The following is a 12,245-nucleotide window of genomic DNA, read 5'->3' on the forward strand; positions in this document are numbered from 1 at the left end:
AACAAAGAAATATGTGTTCTTCAATACTGTTAACTGAGTGCCTGCCGGTGCCAGGTACTACATGAGCTGTAGTGGGTAAGAGAGAACTGAATCTGGCACAGAGTTAGTCCACTGGTGGTCAGGGGTCAGCATGCCAGTTTGGAGGGTGGGCAGGATTTCAGTTTTCCACCTGAGGGCAGAAATGAGCAAAGGCACAGAGCCAGGAAACACAGGAATGGCAGTGTATTCTGGCCAGAATGTAGATTATCCTGAGAGAGAGAACGAGCAGTATAGAAATGATGGTTGGGAATTAAATTATGGATGGCTCTGGAAGCCAGTGTAGGAAGCCTAATGCTGGGAGCCACTGCTGGCTTTTGAGCAGGGGAATTTTACTGCCACACATGAACCTGAGGTGTTAACAGTCCTCTAGTAAGCGGATGTGTCACTGATATGCAAAAACCAACGTGGGGAATATTATAAAAGAACCGTCAAGAAGTAAGAGAGGCCTGAACCCCATGCGAGGTGGGGCTGGGGGTGAAAGCGGCTGGTGGCTCAGAAGCATTGCCAGCTGCAGGGGAGAAGCTTGTGGAAGTTTGAGCCTGGATGGCTGGGAGGTGAGTACATCACTTATTGAAATAGGGCTGGGACAATAAAAATCCACAAGTCCTTGAGCCCAGAGGGAAAGAAAAGAAAAAAAAGGGAGAACCATGGTGTCCCATCACTGGGCGTGTCCTCCCTGCAACTGGAATTTTACTACTGCAGCCATTTCATCTGTAAACTGATAGGTCATGCTCAGCAGTCCACTTCCACAGTCTGCTTGGCCATCATTGTTCATTTCTGTTTAACCCTAAGCCTAGAGCCTTGTTTCTTTCTGATGAAATTCTGCTGGGTGGGGTTTGGCCTGCATGTCCCCATGGCTGAGCTTGTTTGGGCCTTGCCCAGCTGCCCTGTAGGTCCGTGTCCCCTGCCACTTAGACATGCCTTCTCTGCAGTTTGTGGGTTTTATCTAAGAACCAGCCCCTCATGTTCATCGCCAACATAGGACACCCTGCGATAACTAGAAAGGGTGAAGACTAGAGTCGGAGGGAGGCAGGGAGCCTCCTTCCTGGATTCCGGGACTGCTTCCTGGTAGCCCCGCTGCCATGGGTGCCCAAAGCCGGGCCACTGAAACCGCCCAAAGGTGTTGCTTCATGGTCTACTCCTGATGCCCTGGAAAAGCTCTTTTATAGTCTCCTCCTTCCTGTCCTCAAGGATGACTTAACCTGGGACCAGAATCAGCTGCATAATTTGCAAGGCCCCTCATTCAAAAATTAAGAATTTCAAGATGGCAGCAGCAGAGTCTTAAACCAAGCTTGGGCTCCTCTGAGTGTGGTCAGTGCCCCCCGTGATCACAGCTTCCAGCCCAGCCAGGCCTGCCTGTCCCTGGTGTCAGTGCTTCACGAGATGGCATTTCACTGCACAGCCACGTTTCATCCTGGATGTGGGTGTCTGCTCCCCACTCAGCCTGGGCCGATCCCCTTGGGCTGGGTCATAAACAGTGTCCCACAGCCCCTTGCTCAGCTGCTGCCAAGCCTGTTCTTGGAGCTTACCCTTGGAGGCCCATCTTTAGAGATGGAATCTCCTCCTGGTTCTCCATTCAACTTGCTCCAACTCTCTCCAGTTAATCTTTTCCAGTCCTGGGTAGAATAGATGTTGACTTTCTTCATGAGATTTGAACAATCTCACCTGAGTCTCCAGAGGAGAAATGTGAAGTGCTGTCTTCTTGACACCATGACTGAAATGCATTTCCAGGACTGGGGGTGTGAAGAGCTGAGATTTCCTTCCTGGAGAGGAGGGCCTGAGGTGGCCTGGGGACACTGGGCTCAGTAGGTATGGTCCTTACATTTGCAAAATTCCAATAGATAATAGCCCTGCTCATGAACAGCAGGAGTGTTAGGGTGCTTGTTTTTATCTCTATGAGGAAACTGAAGCCCAGAGAAGCTAAGTGACTTCCCCAAGACCACACAGCTTGAAATGCCCAGGCAAAACTAGGACATGGACCTCCTGGGTCCTGGAATAGCCTGCTTCTGCCTGCACATGCTGAGGACACACACTGGGGACATCCCAGTTTCCATCCCCCTTCACTTCCATCCCCAGGGAAGCATTTCATAGCCACAACTTAAGGCTCTAAAGCCGTTTTCTTTTCTATTTGTATGTAAATTAAGAGATGATGGTTTCTGCTTTCCTCCCAAGATTTTGGTTTCTCCCAGGCAAGAACTTTCCAGCTAATTTTTCTTTCTTATTCTGACTCTTCAGAGACAGCCCTGCCACCCAATTTAACCTCAAGATGCACATGAATTCCAGAGAAGTGAAGATGGCCATAGAGAAAATTACACAGAGAGGAGGGCAGTCAAACGTGGGTATGTGATCTGGATTCAGAGACTCCTGTTCTGCTGCCCATGCCACTATCCACGGTTTGTCTTTAACATTCTAGATAGAAGGAGGAAAAGGTAAGAATGATCCATCAACATAAATATCTGTATCTCTTCTAAAGTAGTAGCATCGATTCAGGGGACAAAATCATTGAAACATGTATGCTGTAGAACTGCAGCAGGCTGCCTCCTCAGGATGCCAGCTTCTTCAGGCCCAGCCGAACTCTACCATGTGGCTGTTTCCTGATAGGCCTACAAGCTGCCAGTTACTTAACTTAAAATTTGTAGCCAGTTTCATTGGGGGCCCAGTACCCCCTTGAGAATCTTGTTGCAATCAACTACCATTGCAGTGATGGCCAAGTGGAGTTATGACCCAGAGGTGAGTGACATTAGGAAACACTGTCACACTGATGCCAAAGAACCCATGCCAATGTAGCAATTCATAAATGTCAGTCTGGTTTAGGGGCACTGGGAAGGCTGATGGTCCACTTCTCAGAGAACCCGCTCCCACAACCGAAGTCCAGGGAAATGAAGAAGCGATCCTCAGTTGTACACACGTGGGGAACAAAACTGTCTTTGACATTGATTTGATTATTTCCTCCCCCACCCTACCTCCACCACCTCTGTGTATGTCGCTGTAGTGACCAGAATATTAGTTTCTGGCAAATGTAGAGCCTTTGACCTTTCCGCAATGCTGAATAAATACTGGCCCAATCACTGCTCTCCAGGTCCCTAACTCAATATCACAAATGTGATAGAGTTGGTTTCTGATTTGTTTTCAACTTTATATTAACATCAGTGAAATCTCTGCAATATACCCAGGAGAAAATTTGGGAAGTCACTCTATTTTCTCAATGAAATTAGAGTGATGTCTTAATTCAATTGGCATATGGTTTTCAGTGAATGACACGTTCCAACTCTACCTCTGTATTGATCAAGGTTTGGATTCAGAGAGCAGAATCCATTCCAGCTGATTTAAGCTGAAAGAGATTTATTTCAGGGTAATAAATGATTCCAATAATTCTAGGGCGATGCTGAAGAAGCACAACGTAGGCTGAGCTCTGAGAGAAAATTTTTAAAGACTTCTTGCAAACCAGGGCTGCAAAGGAGCTGTTGTCTTTTTCAAGTTCAGAAAATTGCTTTCTGAATTCTGTCAGCCCCTGGGCCTTGTGACCACAGCCACGTCAGGAAGCTCCTTCAGCCAGGAGGCTGCTGCTGCAGCTGCCAGCTCCAGAACCAAGCTTGCTTGTCCTTATTCACACCTCCAAAACAGATACTCTGCTGCCTACTGTCTCAACAGCAACCTAACACAGGCACCTCCACCTCCACTGTCAGAAAAATCAAAGGGAGGTGGGTGCTTTCTCTCACCTTCTGAATTTCATGTGATTCGATTCCCGGTGCCTGACCACGCAAAAAAAAAAAGCATAAATCTTGTGAGTGCATCAATTCATGAAACTAAATCAAATCTAGAACCCTAGCTCTAGAACCCAAAGTTCAGATAATGTTGTTTTCTGATTTCTAGCCTCAGCTTTCAAGACACACTAGATGGCGGTTGCAATGCATGTTGGACATTGATTCATCGTGGCCTCTATGGTGATTTGAAGCTATGTACTCCAGAAAAACATGTTGAGTTGGTCCATTTCTGTGGGTGTGAACTCTTGTAAATAGGGCGTTGTGATGAAGTTACATTGGTTAAGGTGTGGCCTAGGTGAGTCGGGATGGGTCTTAATTTTATTACCAAAGGCTTGAAAAGGACGGTCACAGAGAGAGGGAAAGCCAGAGGGAGCAGCGAGAAGCTCAATGTCAACAGAACCCAGAAGAGAAGGCAGAAGCCAGGAGAGGCCACCATGTGCATTACCATGTGATAGAAAAGCCAAAAATCAAGGATCACTGTTAGCAGCCACAGAGTGCCACAGTGTTCTGGGGGCAAACATTGCCTTGATAATACCTTGATTTGAGGCTTCCCCTGGCCTCAAAACGGTGAACCAATAAATCCCCCTTATTGAAGCCAACCCACTGCACGGTATTTGCTTTAGCAATGAGGGAACTAAAACAACCTCCAAATTTAAGGTTGGGTGGGCCCAGGTGATCTTCTTAGGGTGCCTGTACTCTGCCTACAGGCATATAATATTGTGACCTGGGCCTTGAGGGAAATTATCCCTTGGCTGTAAAAGTAGTTCTCAGCAGCCAAGGTTTTCCTTTAACAGCCAGGTCTGCAAGACATTCCTCCAGCAACTTCATATGTAACCATTTAATCTTTTCATATGACAGGCAAGATTATGCTTGCCAGTGGAGCCCAAACAAAAAACCACTGAATGTTAATGGCATTCATCTTTTTAGTTTTTTGTATTGAGGACTGTTGCTTCCTATTGAAACGGAGCTCGAAGGATATTAAGGAATGATGAGAAAAGAAGAAAGGAAGAAAGAAAGAAAGACACAGACGGGCTCAGGGGGTCTGAAGTCTGTCTGAAGTAAACTCAAGCTTCAGACCCCCTGAGCCCGTCTGTGTCTTTCTTTCTCTCCTTCTTCCTTTCTTTCTTTCTCATCATTCCTTAATATCCTTCGATCCCCATTCAAACAGGAAGCAACAGAGGACCTCTTTGAGAATCGGATGAAAACTATGACTCATTTGCCCTGAAAAATACTTATACACACAAAATATCGTGTATAATTTAGGGGATTTGTGGATACACACCCCTAGTGTCCCAGATCCACAGAGGCCAGGTCAAAAGCCCCAACTTACTGTATGCATCTGTGCTGACTATAGGGTGACCAGTCGTCCCATTTTGCCAAGGACTGAGAGGATTCCCAGGATATGGGACTTTGAGTCCTAAAACTGGGAAAATCCTAGGCAAATATGGATGGTTGGCCTCCCACCTTGACTCTGAAAACTTCCTGTGGCCCTGGACAGTGTGAAATGTGCTCTTAGAAAAGGCAGGGGGAGAAACTTTTTAATAACCGTTGCATTCAGCTGAAGGAGATTGTTATAATGAGATAGAATATGGTCTCAGTTTTTAGTGGGTACAGGTCTTCCATGGCCAGCCAAACCTGTGCCCTGTACTTGGAAGTGGGTAAAAGGCAGCTGACCCTAGAATACAGCATTCCACACCAAGCAGCAACTAGAGCACTGGGCTCACCTCGGTGCAGGAGGCCCAGTGCCCAAAAGAGGCTACGCTACTCCAGGTCAAATCCCACCCCAACCCACACTCTAGGAAAAGATGTGACCCCAGGGCCACCCTTGAGTTTAGATGGTTCCAGCACCCAGGCAGAGGAGAGATCCTTTTACTACCATGAAAGTCTTTCTCACTTGTGTATTGGTCCTAAAACTGTTTTTAAAACAAGAGACAATTAGAAGTTAAAGTTTTTAAATGAAGTGGGGGAAAGAAGAGTATTTTTTCTGGATCTCCTGGTGCTGCTGTCAGTTCCTTTTCGGGTGCAGGAGTGACCTGAGGAGCATAGAAGAGCCTCTAGTATGCCACCAAGAAGAGAAAGGAATAGGAGGGGCAGCAGTGCCCACAGGCTTGGACAGTTTGCTTGGGGCCAGCCCTACCAATGATCTTCATCGGTTCCCACTTAAATAGAAACTCCACATAGTGGTGCCTCATGGGCTGCCCAGCCACACAGACCCAAACTTTACCTAATGGGTTCAAGTTCCAGCAGAACCTCTGCTTGGTCTCCTATTTTTTTGCCTGGTCTGCATTTTCTGTGTGGGGTTCACAGCCTCCCTCTCTGGTTCTAGAGAAGCAGCATCACCTGGATGCTTAGAAGAGCTTAGACGTGTTTAGAAGAGCAGGATTTCCAAAGCTCAGCCTAGCATGACTGCAGGAGACTGAACCCATGGCGCCAGATCAGAACACTGCAGAAGCACGGCAGTCATGTCCAGGTCCCCAGGTTGGGCACAGCATGGCTTCAAAAGATGTCATTCTCATAGACTATGTTGTGAATCCTCCACCTGCTTCCGTTTGTGCACTGTGCAGCCTCAGGGCTAATGGAAATGCTGAGACCTGGCTCCCTCAGTCCAGCACTCTACACACATTTCTACATGCATGCTACCCCCTGTCCTCTTTAAAGATAAAACAGTGCCGCTCACAGACAGTGATGTTGGCTGTCCCACTTCTATTCTCATCCTCAAAGAAGCTTTGCCAATAGCCATGTCTTGGGTGGTTTACAGTCAAGCCCTGCTCTTCCTTATCTTTCATAACACCCCATAGATGAGAATTCTCCTACTTTGGTTATCTTTCTTTTTTTTTTAAATTTTTTATTAATTTAAAAAAATTACAAGAAAGAAACACAAGCATTCTTAATATATGCTCATTCCGTTCTACATATATAATCAGTAACTCACAATATCATCACATAGTTGCATATTCATCATCATGACAATTTCTTAGAACATTTGCACCAATTCAGAAACAGAAATAAAAAGACAACAGAAAAATAAAACGAAAACAGAAAAAAAATTTTTACATACCATAACCCTTACCCCTCCCTTTCACTGATCACTAGCATTTCAAACTGAATTTATTTTAGCGTTTATTCCCCTATTATTTATTTTTATTCCATATGTTCTACTCGTCTGTTGACAAGATAGATAAAAGGAGCATCAGACACAAGGTTTTCACAATCACACAGTCACACTGTGAAAGCTGTATCATTATACAATCATCATCAAGAAACATGGCTACTGGAACACAGCTTTACATTTTCAGACAGTTCCCTCCAGCCTCTCCATTACATCTTGGATAACAAGGTGATATCTACTTAATGCATAAGAATAACCTCCAGGATAACCTCTCCGCTCTGTTTGGAATCTCTCAGCCATTGACACTTTGTCTCATTTCACTCTTCCCCCTTTTGGTCGAGAAGATTTGCTCAATCCCTTGATGCTGGGTCTCAGCTCATTCTAGAGTTTTTCTCAATCCCTTGATACTGAATCTCAGCTCATTCTGGGATTTCTGTCCCATGTTGCTAGGAAGGTCCACATCCCTGGGAATCATGTCCTATGTAGACAGGGGGAGGGTGGTGAGTTTGCTTGTTGTGTTGGCTGGAGAGAGAAGCCGCATCTGAGCAACAAAAGAGGTTCTCTTGGGGGTGACTCTTACGCCTAATTTTAAGTAGACTTGACCTATCCTTTGTGGAGTTAAGTTTCATATGAACAAACCCCAAGACTGGGGGCTCAGCCCATAGCTTTGGTTGTCCTCACTGCTTGTGAGAATATCAAGAATTCAACTTGGGGAGGTTGAATTTTCCCCTGTTCTCACATTTGCAAATACTTTTCCACTCACTGATCAAATCACTCTGGGATTCATCAGGGCATCATCCTGGACAAACCAGCAAAATCTCATGTACTACCCAAGGTTCCATGTATTTATGGTGTTCAACCAACTATCTAGATAAGTTATATTAGGAGATGCACTAGTTAAAATATAAATTTTGTACCAAATAAACATTTTTTGCTTTAGTCTCACACATAAGTTGAAATTTCAAAAATCAATTACCATCTATTTTCAGCACCCTGCACTAATGACATTCCTTTGTTCTTCCTCATGCAAAAACATTTTTTAGATTTGTACATTAAGTCACTATCATTATACACTCTAGGCATTCCTAGATTATACCATCTCAGTCTTTATCATCTATCTTTCTTTGTGATTTCATTTATGCCCCCAGCCCTCCTCCCTCTATCATTCTCACATGCAGCTTCATTCAGTGTTTTAAAATAATTGTATTACAGTTAGGTAGTATTGTGCTGTCCATTTCTGAGTTTTTATATTCAGTCCTGTTGCACAATCTGTATCCCTTCAGTTCCAATTACCCAATATCTTACCCTATTTCTATCTCTTGATGGTCTCTGTTACCAACAAAATATTCCAAGTTTATTCACTAGTGTCAGTTCATATCAGTGAGACCATACATTATTTGTCCTTTTGGTTTTGGCTAATCACACTCAGCATAATGTCTTTAAGGCCCATCCATGTTGCTACATACTTCATAACTTTATTCTGTTTTACAGCTGCATAATATTCCATCGTATGTATATGCCACAGTTTGTTTAGCCACCTGTCTGTTGATGGAAATTTTGGCTGTTTCCATGTCTTGGTAATTGTAAATAATGCTGCTATAAACATTGGTGTGCAAATTTCCATTTGTGTCCTTGCTCTCATGTCCTCTGAGTAGAGACAGCATATAGATGGGTCCTGTTTTTTAATCCATTCTGCCAGCCTATGTCTTTTGATTGGGGAGTTTAATCCATTAGCATTTAGTATTATTACTGCATGGGTAGTACTTCCTTGTACTATTTTGCCTTCTGGATTTTATATGTCATACCTAATTTTCCTTCTTTTTACCTTTACTCATAGTCTTCCTTTCTATACTCTTCTTCACACCTCTCTCTTCTGTCTTTTTGTATCTGTCTCTAGTGTTCTCTTTAGTATTTCTTGCAGAGCTGGTCTCTTGGTCACAAATTCTCTCAGTGATCTTTTGTCTGAAAATGTTTTAATTTCTCCCTCATTTTTGAAGGACAATTTTGCTGGATATAGAATTCTTGGTTGGCAGTTTTTCTCTTTTAATAATTTAAATATATCACCCCACTGTCTTCTCACCTTCATGGTTTCTGCTGAGAGATCTATGCATAGTCTTATTGGGCTTCCCTGGTTTCTGCTGAGAGATCTACGCATAGTCTTATTGGGCTTCCCTTGTATGTGATGGATTGCTTTTCTCTTGCTGCTTTAAGATTCTCTCTTTCTCTTTGACCTCTGACATTCTGATTAGTAAATGTCTTGGAGTACATCTGTTTGAATCTATTCTCTTTGCAGTATGCTGCACTTCTTGGATCTGTAATTTTAAGTCTTTCATAAGAGTTGGGAAATTTTCAGTGATAATTTCCTCCATTAGTTTTTCTCCTCCTTTTCCCTTATCTTCTCCTTCTGGGATACCCACAACACATATATTCGTGTGCTTCATGTTGTCTTTCAATTCCCTGAGTCCCTGCTCATATTTTTCCACTTTTTCCCTATATTTTCTTTTTCTTGCCGGATTTCAGATGTTCCATCCTCCAGTTCACTAATCCTATGTTCTGACTCTCAAAATCTACCATTGTAGGTTTCCGTTGTTTTTTTTTCATCTCTTCTACTGTGCCTTTCATTCCCATGAGTTCTGTGATTTGTTTTTTCAGGCTTTTGATTTTTTCTTTTCGTTCATTCCTTGCCTTCTTTATATCCTTCCTCAATTCATTGATTTGGTTTTTGATGAGGTTTTCCATGTCTGTTCATATATTCTGAATTAATTGTTCCAGCTCCTGTATCTCATCTGAATTGTTGGTTTGTTCCTTTGACTGGGCCATATCTTCAATTTTCATAGTGATTTGTTATTTTTTGCTGGTTTCTAGGCATTTAATTACCTTAATTAGTTTATTCTGGAGATTGCTTTCACTTCTTTTACCTAGGGTTTTCTTGCTGGATGAATCTGTTGTCTATCTGCTCTTTGACATTCAGTTCAGCCATATCTGGACCTCTAGCTTAAGTTTTATTTCACAGAGGAGAATTTTTCAGATCTTGTTTTCTTGTTTCTTGCCCTACTTGTATGGTGCCTTCCCCCCACACACACTTAGGAGGGTCTACGTAGGTATTATAGACCCCAGCCAGATTTTCCCAGACCAAGTTGGCCTCCTATCAGGAAGAAAAAGTCACTTGTGTTGGTTTTCCCTGAGGGTGACACCTAGCAGGTTGAAAGACTTTCCTGTGAAGTCTCTGGGCTTTGTTTTTTTTATCCTGCCCTGTATGTGGTGCTTGTCTGTCTGCAAGTCCCACCAGCATAAGATGATGCAGTACCTTTAACTTTGGCAGACTCTCCCTGTTGGGGGCATGGTGGAGACAGAGGAGAGGTTGTAGGCTGTTGTTTTTTTTTTTTTTACATGGGCAGGCACCAGGAATCAAACCTGGGTCCTCGGGCTTGGTAGGCCAGCATTCTTACCTGCTGAGCCACCGTGGCCCGCCCTGTAGGCTGGTTTTAATGGCTTCAAATTACCAAGCCCTGGTGTCTGAATTCCTTGAGGGAGGGAATCCACCTGAGTTGGGCTTCACCCCTCCCCTGGGGAAGGCACAGGCTCCAGACAAGCCCTCAAACAAGTTTGTTTCTACCTATGCCTGGGACAGTTGCAGCCTGAGAAGCCCTGCCACTGTATTCAAAGGCAGTCAAGCCTTTGTAGAAACGTAGCCACAAAAACCACTGTTTCCTTCTTTCTTTTTTTTCTTTTTCTGGCAGCCCTTCCCCCTTGGTGCTAGGGCAAAAATGAGTGACCTCCACTTTGACCAGGTTCATCTGAGCTGGGGGATTATTTTTAGTAGTCATAATTTGTTAATTAATTCCACAATTGGCATTTGGGTGGGCTCAGCCCCTGCTGCTGGTAAAGTCTCTTTCCTTTCCCCTCTGGGAATCAGCCTGTGGGGGAGGGGTGCTGGCTGCCATGGCTTGGGGAACTCACGGTTCTGGGGGGGCTTGCAGCCAGTCCAGCTGATCCAGACTGGGGTATGTTGTGTGTCTGGTCACTGACGTGCCCTTAGGAGCTGTTTTGTACTGTTTCTGGTTATTTAGTAGTTGTTCTGGAGGATGAACTAAAATGCACACATTGTTAAGCCACCATCTTGGCCCTGGTTATCTTTCTTGATTACATTTTGGGATTAACAGGATTAGCCTTAAGAAAGGCACTTTTAAGTTCAAATTTATACTCCAGCTCTAAGCATTCTAAAAAGAGCTGAGCTTGGTGTTAGGGACAGAGTCAGTTAGTCAAAGGTTAACAGATTTATTGAAGGGATAAAGTAGAGAAGAAGCAGATGGGAGAGCCAAAGGGAGAAAGCAAGTTGGAACCTGAAATTGGCTCCCACCTGGGGAGCCATCTGGAAGAAAGAGAAAATGGCTCCCATTCTTTGTTCTGGGAGCTGTTTTAAAGAGACAGTGATGCCAGGAGGGAGGGTGCCCACTAGATGGTGTGTGGTTTCCTGAGTGGATAGGGGCTGGTAACAGGTTTATATCTGGATTCTTGGACCTGCCAAGGACACTGAGGAGGGGGACTGAGGGGAGCTCTGCATCAAGAGTTCCTTTTGCTCTTAGAATTATTTTTTGAGACCTAATACTTGGAAGGAGTGAGAATATCCCCATATGTTAGGCTTACATTCACTGAGGTTTCTCCATCTTGTACTTGTAAGTATTAAAGCTGAATTAATTTTTTTTAATGACTGAGTTGGAATGGCCTTCCCCTACTGAGGCTGCAATTGTTCCAAGCCTAAGTTTGCTGTTTTCTTCCAGGCAGGGCCATCTCCTTCTTGAACAAGAGCTTCTTTTCCAAAACCAATGGAAACCGAGGCGGTGCTCCTAATGTGGCCGTGGTGATGGTGGATGGCTGGCCCACAGACACAGTGGAGGAGGCTGCAAGACTAGCCAGAGAGTCAGGAATCAACATTTTCTTCATCACCATTGAAGGCGCTGTTGAAAGTGAAAAGCATTACGTGATGGAGCCCAACTTTGCAAACAAAGTATGTAACTGGACAGAGACCACCACCCATTATAAGGATTCCTGTACTCTGAAAAGCTGTAATGCTGACAAGGCTGTTTCTCATTTCTTTAAATATGTGTTAAGTTCACTTCTAGGGAGGATGATCTCCAGTGAGGAACTTAGATATGGATCTGGAATTATCCTCTCAAAATCAAACTCCACACCTACCAGATAAACCCAGGCCAGTTCCTTGTGAGGACAAAGGAGGAGCAGGGCCCCTGACATCTCAGAGGCTCTCCCTCACTCCTCCCTCAACCCTAGAGGACTTCCATCAGGCAGCTGGTGGGCCTTTGCATACACCTGTG

At 44.3% G+C, this 12,245-nt stretch overlaps 1 protein-coding gene and 1 long non-coding RNA gene across 5 annotated transcripts in view; one reads left to right on the forward strand and one right to left on the reverse strand.

The window, feature by feature from the left end:
* VIT (vitrin) overlaps positions 1–12,245 on the forward strand; it is a 123,097-nt gene that overhangs the window by 103,085 nt on the left and 7,767 nt on the right. For both annotated transcript variants that reach the window (XM_077135060.1, XM_077135061.1), the window contains exons 11-12: positions 2,275–2,378; positions 11,694–11,920. In XM_077135060.1, the coding sequence (XP_076991175.1) occupies positions 2,275–2,378; positions 11,694–11,920 (331 nt within the window). The remainder of the gene's footprint in view (positions 1–2,274; positions 2,379–11,693; positions 11,921–12,245) is intronic.
* Positions 1–12,245, reverse strand: part of LOC143661448 (uncharacterized) — a 101,492-nt gene that overhangs the window by 33,015 nt on the left and 56,232 nt on the right. The window lies entirely within an intron of this gene.

The sequence above is a fragment of the Tamandua tetradactyla genome, chromosome 17 (genome assembly GCF_023851605.1).
Source record: "Tamandua tetradactyla isolate mTamTet1 chromosome 17, mTamTet1.pri, whole genome shotgun sequence".
NCBI classification, from domain to species: domain Eukaryota; kingdom Metazoa; phylum Chordata; class Mammalia; order Pilosa; family Myrmecophagidae; genus Tamandua; species Tamandua tetradactyla.